Source organism: Bombus pascuorum, chromosome 7, assembly GCF_905332965.1.
Source record: "Bombus pascuorum chromosome 7, iyBomPasc1.1, whole genome shotgun sequence".
NCBI lineage: Eukaryota > Metazoa > Arthropoda > Insecta > Hymenoptera > Apidae > Bombus > Bombus pascuorum.
The window spans coordinates 5,434,519-5,439,488 of record NC_083494.1 but is presented as its reverse complement, the minus strand read 5'-3'; the positions used below and the strand labels follow the sequence as shown (position 1 = coordinate 5,439,488).

Genomic DNA, 4,970 nt, shown 5'->3' with positions numbered 1-4,970 from the left:
TAACCGTTTGCCACAATTTTATTTTTCTTTTTTCTTTTTATTTGCGTTTATTTTACAATCAACTCTTGTTAGGGAATTTTTAGTAAATTTATCTGACGTGGCACTATCACATGATTAATAAGTGTTTATAATATGTTTGATTCTATTTGAATCTAGTGTTTAGATCTAAGGTGTAATGTCATTTTAGTCTGCGGATCCGTTCCGACGTGTCGAGTAGTTGAGTAATTACAGGGTTTTGGTGGTTGTTAACTCTTGTGCTGTGTCTATTGCTGAATTTGGATAATTCTTCTTTGACTGTGGGTATCTTGAGGTCGTGGTGCATCTATTAGAGATCTTAAGGTTTTCGATTGGAATCGTTGGAGAATTTCTATGTTGGAATTACTTGCTGTTCCCCATAATTGGATTCCATAGGTCCAAACAGGTTTTTATATGGCCTTGTATAAAGTAATTTTACTTTGCGTGTTTAAGTTGCAACGTCGGCCGATGAGCCTGTAGAATTTTTTAAATTTTGCTTTGAGTTGTTTGGTTTTATTTAAGATATGTTGTTTCCCTGTCAATCTTTTGTCCAGAGTCATACCCAGATATCTGACTGACTCTTTATCTGGAATATGTATGTTGTTTATCGTCACCTGTGGGCAAGTTTGTTTTCGTAGCGTGAAAGTTACGTGGCTAGATTCGTTTTCGTTGACTTTGAAGCGCCACTTGTGGAACCACTCTTCCATAGAGTCCAGACCTCGCTGGAAAGTAGAGGAGGTAATTGTCGGGTCTGAGGGCGAGGCTAATACGGCTGTATCGTTAGCAAATGTCGTGGTTACATCTGTCGAAGTTGGTAAGTTTGCAGTGTAGATGTTGAACAACAGAGGTCCGAGGACACTGCCTCGGGGTATGCCAGCTTCTATTGGAAATGTTGAGGCTATAGCATCTAAGTATTTTACCATAAATTGTCCATTGGTTAGGTAGGATTTTAAGATGGAGTAGTAGGTGTGTGGTATGGTTTTCTTTAGTTTGAACGATAGTCTGTTGAAATGCCTGTTGAAAGTCTAGAATTATCGCAGTGCAATATTTTTTCTTTTCTAAGTCTTGGGTGATTTTGTGAGTTAAACAATGAATTTGTTTTATCGTAGAAGGTTGCTTTCGGAAACCGAATTGGTGATCTGGCAGTGTCTTTAGATCCTCTAAGAGTGGAAGGAGTCGTATCATTAGCATCTTCTCGAACAGTTTGGGCAAGGTGGGTAGGAGACTAATTGGGCGATAAGAGCTGGTTTCATGTATTGGTTTTCCAGGTTTGGGAATGAGAGTAATCAATGATATTTTCCAGGGCTTGGGATGGTATTGAAGGTGGAGAATTGCATTAAAGATGGAAGTAATGATTGCAATCCCTTTTATGGGAAGCTCCTTAATGGTTTTGTTACTTATCAGATCATGGCCCGATGTTTTTTTTTTGGGATTTAGGCGTCGGATTAGTTCTATGACTTCTAGTGATGAGAAAGGCTCAATAGGAGGAGACATCTGGAAGGGAGAGTGCAGGTATTCAGTTATTTCGTGTGTAGTAGTGCAGAAATTTGGTTTGAAGACGTTAGTGAGATGACTGGCAAACAAGTTAGCTTTTTGTGTAGGGCTACGCACCCATCCACCTTGCCGACAGCAAATTGGAGGGATTGTTAGCGGAGGACGAGAGAGTTTCCCGGATGCCTTCCATAGTGAGTAGTTAGAGTCAGCTGTGGAAGATAGGGTGGTTTGCCTCCATGAGTAATTAATAAATAATAGCACATATAAGCAATATTAAAACAAAATTTAAACTACTCAAATTACTGGTCACTTCATATTACGATATTTATGTACATACATATAAAATACAAAGTAAAGAAACGAGAGACAGACCACAAAAAATTGTTTAAATTTATATTGCAACGCTGGATATCATATATACCAGCACAGAACAGAAAAAGCTACAAAATAGTAATTAGAGGACTACACCCAAGGACAAACACAAAAAATATATATGAGAAATTAGCAAAAATTGGACACCAAGTAAGAACAATAAGTAATATAACCAGATACGATACGAAACAGCCATTGCCACTGTTTCTAATAGAACTTGAACCCAAAACTAATAACAAAGAAATCTTTGTCATTAAAAAAGTTCCAAACACAATAGTAACAATTGAGCTACCTCGTTATAAGAAAGACATACTGCAATGCATACGGTGTCAGCGATACGGACGCACAAAAAACTACTGCAACAGAAACCCGATGTGTGTCAAATGTGCAGAACACCACCTAACAACCCTCTGCCAATACACAGGAAAGAAAAACGAAGTAAAATGATATAACTGTAATGAAAACCACCCAGCGAGCTATGAAGGTTGCGAAGTCAGAAAACAACTACAACGAAAACTGTTTCCACCTCTTCGAAGCAGAACGTACAGCAACTATCCCTCACAACAAGAAATTGCAGAACCAGAGCCAACACCAAATGTACAAAACGTACCGAACACTAACCATAGAAGCATCATCACCTTTGGAACCCGAAGTTATGTACAATAAACTAATCAAACATCACACTTAAACAACCAAAATCAAAACAACAACAATAACGATGCTACAGAAATTAAGGAACTGCTCAAGCAATCCATCACAATCACAGAAATGCTAACAAAAATGATAAGTGAGCAGTACTTGGACAACAAAAATAGCAAATTACAGTCACGCTACAACTACATATAAACATGTTAAGTAGAAAATAGAGATGGGCACGCTGAAAATGGCAGCTTGGAACTCCAATTGTCTACAACAATGGGCCCTCGAAACTAAAACATTTCTGTATAACAATAATATTGACATGGTACTAATTTCAGATACACATTTCACTCCAAACAGCTACATGAAAATACCATAATACACCATCTATGATACCGAACACCACTCAGGAAACGCACACGGAGGGCCTCAGTGATAATAAGAAACGATATCAAATACCATCTACATAGTCAAATTAGTCAGGAACACGTTCAAGCAACCCCGTTACAATACAAACTAAGAGCAATTACCTCCAGATGTCAGCAGTATAGGTACCCCGGAATGATGTATATACCTATATACGTGTTTAATACATATAGTATTTATTTCGCGCTACCAAAATTGTCGACGACAATAACTGTCGAAATAAAATCTCGTCACGACATTTCAGTACGGTATTTACATTCGGAACGTTTCAAACAATAATGAGGTCAATAAAAAATCCGACAAAGTTGACAATTGAAAAAAAAAACGAAATCCTTCAGAAGTTAGAGAGCGATCAGACTCCAATAAACGCAGCCATCAAGTATAATATTTCATTAAATGCCGTGAGTGAAATATATGAACAGAGAGAAGAGATTATAAATCATTTCAAGATCAAGGGAAGACCGGCACAGATACAGGATATAGAAGGAATTCTTTACCAGTGGTGCATAGGATGTGAGAAAAATAACATAAAACTGACAATAGCAGAGATACGGAGAAGAGCTATGGAATTTAATGAAACACTAAACGGAGATCCTAGTTTTATAGCTAGTTTAAATTGGGCGAAAAGCTTTATGCGGCGTTACAATATCAATCAAGAGGATGACGACAAAATCCTAACTCCAAGTAAAAATTCAGTGAATGACTTCCGAATTAGATTTAAGCAATTATTAGAAGAGGAGGATATCATATTTCCGAACGTTTACAATGCCAGTTACACACCATTACTGTGGAAAGCAGTACCAGAAAGAACTTGGATCTTTCAAAATGAGAATAATGATTGCCCACAAATGTATAAGGATCACGTTATTACATTTCTTTGTGCCAATGTTACCGGAACTCACAAGTTGCCGGTACTAATAATCGGCAGAAATGGGAAAACTGTAGGTTCATACAATTTGAATATAAATGCCTCCTCAACTACCTATACAGGAAATGACAGTGATTGGGTGGACATCAACATTTTCAATATGTGGTTCGAGAAATGTTTCTTAAAATCAATTAAAGAGAAAGAAAAGAACGCCAAGCGCATAGAGAAAACTTTGTTGTTAGTAAATAATGCTAAGTGGCATTATTATCTCGAGGATATAAATAAAAAATATGAATTCATTAGAGTCATAACTTTTCCATATAACGTTGCAGCACTCATAGAACCAATGGAATGTGGAATAATCGAATGTTTCAGGGGAATGTACCGAAAAGAATTGTTGGAAACATTAATGCCATTACCTAACTGCAATACGCAGGATAATGTGGCAAAAAACCATTACGATTTAATCTTGTGGGATTGTTGCCGTATGATACATAATGCTTGGTCAAATGTCAATAGTGCAGTAATGCTAAAAGCGTGGAACCAGATTGTGAAGACTGAAACCAGAAAGTGTGCCAAGATAGTCATAGCCAAGAATATCGCACGGAACGCAAAGGAAATATTTGATTTGCTGATGAAATTACCAGGATGCCAAAGCTGCCTGAAAGACCATGTAAAAAATTGGTATCAACTTGATAATTTAGATACCATGGTCATGAAAGTATATAGTGACATAGTTCTTCGAGATTTTCGAAAGGAAATTACGGAAAAATCGAAATATACTGTCGACAATGAAGCTGGCACTTCTAAAAAAAGAGCTAACATAGTTTGAAGCACAAAATGAAACTTACTTGGAGAAATAGCTTCTGTTAAGACGTGTGTACTAAAAAATATATTAAGAACTATAATATGATTTAGGAATAAGAAAATTGTGGAACGTGTTCGATTTTATGTAGCGTTTAGTTGTTTAATTGTAACATTTGATTTGAAATAAAGAAAAAGTTGTTGTTCTATTATTCAAATACATTTACTATTACTAGCTCTGATAATCGTTGTTCCACTGTATATGGTAGACTAGGAAAGACGCGAAGTGGTATTTTTGTAAATATTTACGTGCTCTTTGAATTTTATACTTTCAATTTGACGAATTAGAGTT

General features: G+C 36.5%; 1 protein-coding gene across 1 annotated transcript; it reads left to right on the top strand.

Annotated features, from left to right (window-relative positions):
- Nucleotides 1–3,224: 3,224 nt before the first annotated feature.
- Nucleotides 3,225–4,646, top strand: LOC132909094 (tigger transposable element-derived protein 2-like). Its single transcript, XM_060963684.1, has one exon. The coding sequence runs from the start codon at nt 3,225–3,227 to the stop codon at nt 4,644–4,646; it is 1,422 nt and encodes a 473-aa protein (XP_060819667.1).
- The last annotated feature ends 324 nt before the right edge of the window (nt 4,647–4,970 follow it).

Coding starts and splice junctions, on each gene's coding strand:
- LOC132909094 (XM_060963684.1), top strand. CDS start 3,225: ATGAGGTCAATAAAAAATCCGACAAAGTTGACAATTGAAAAAAAAAAC.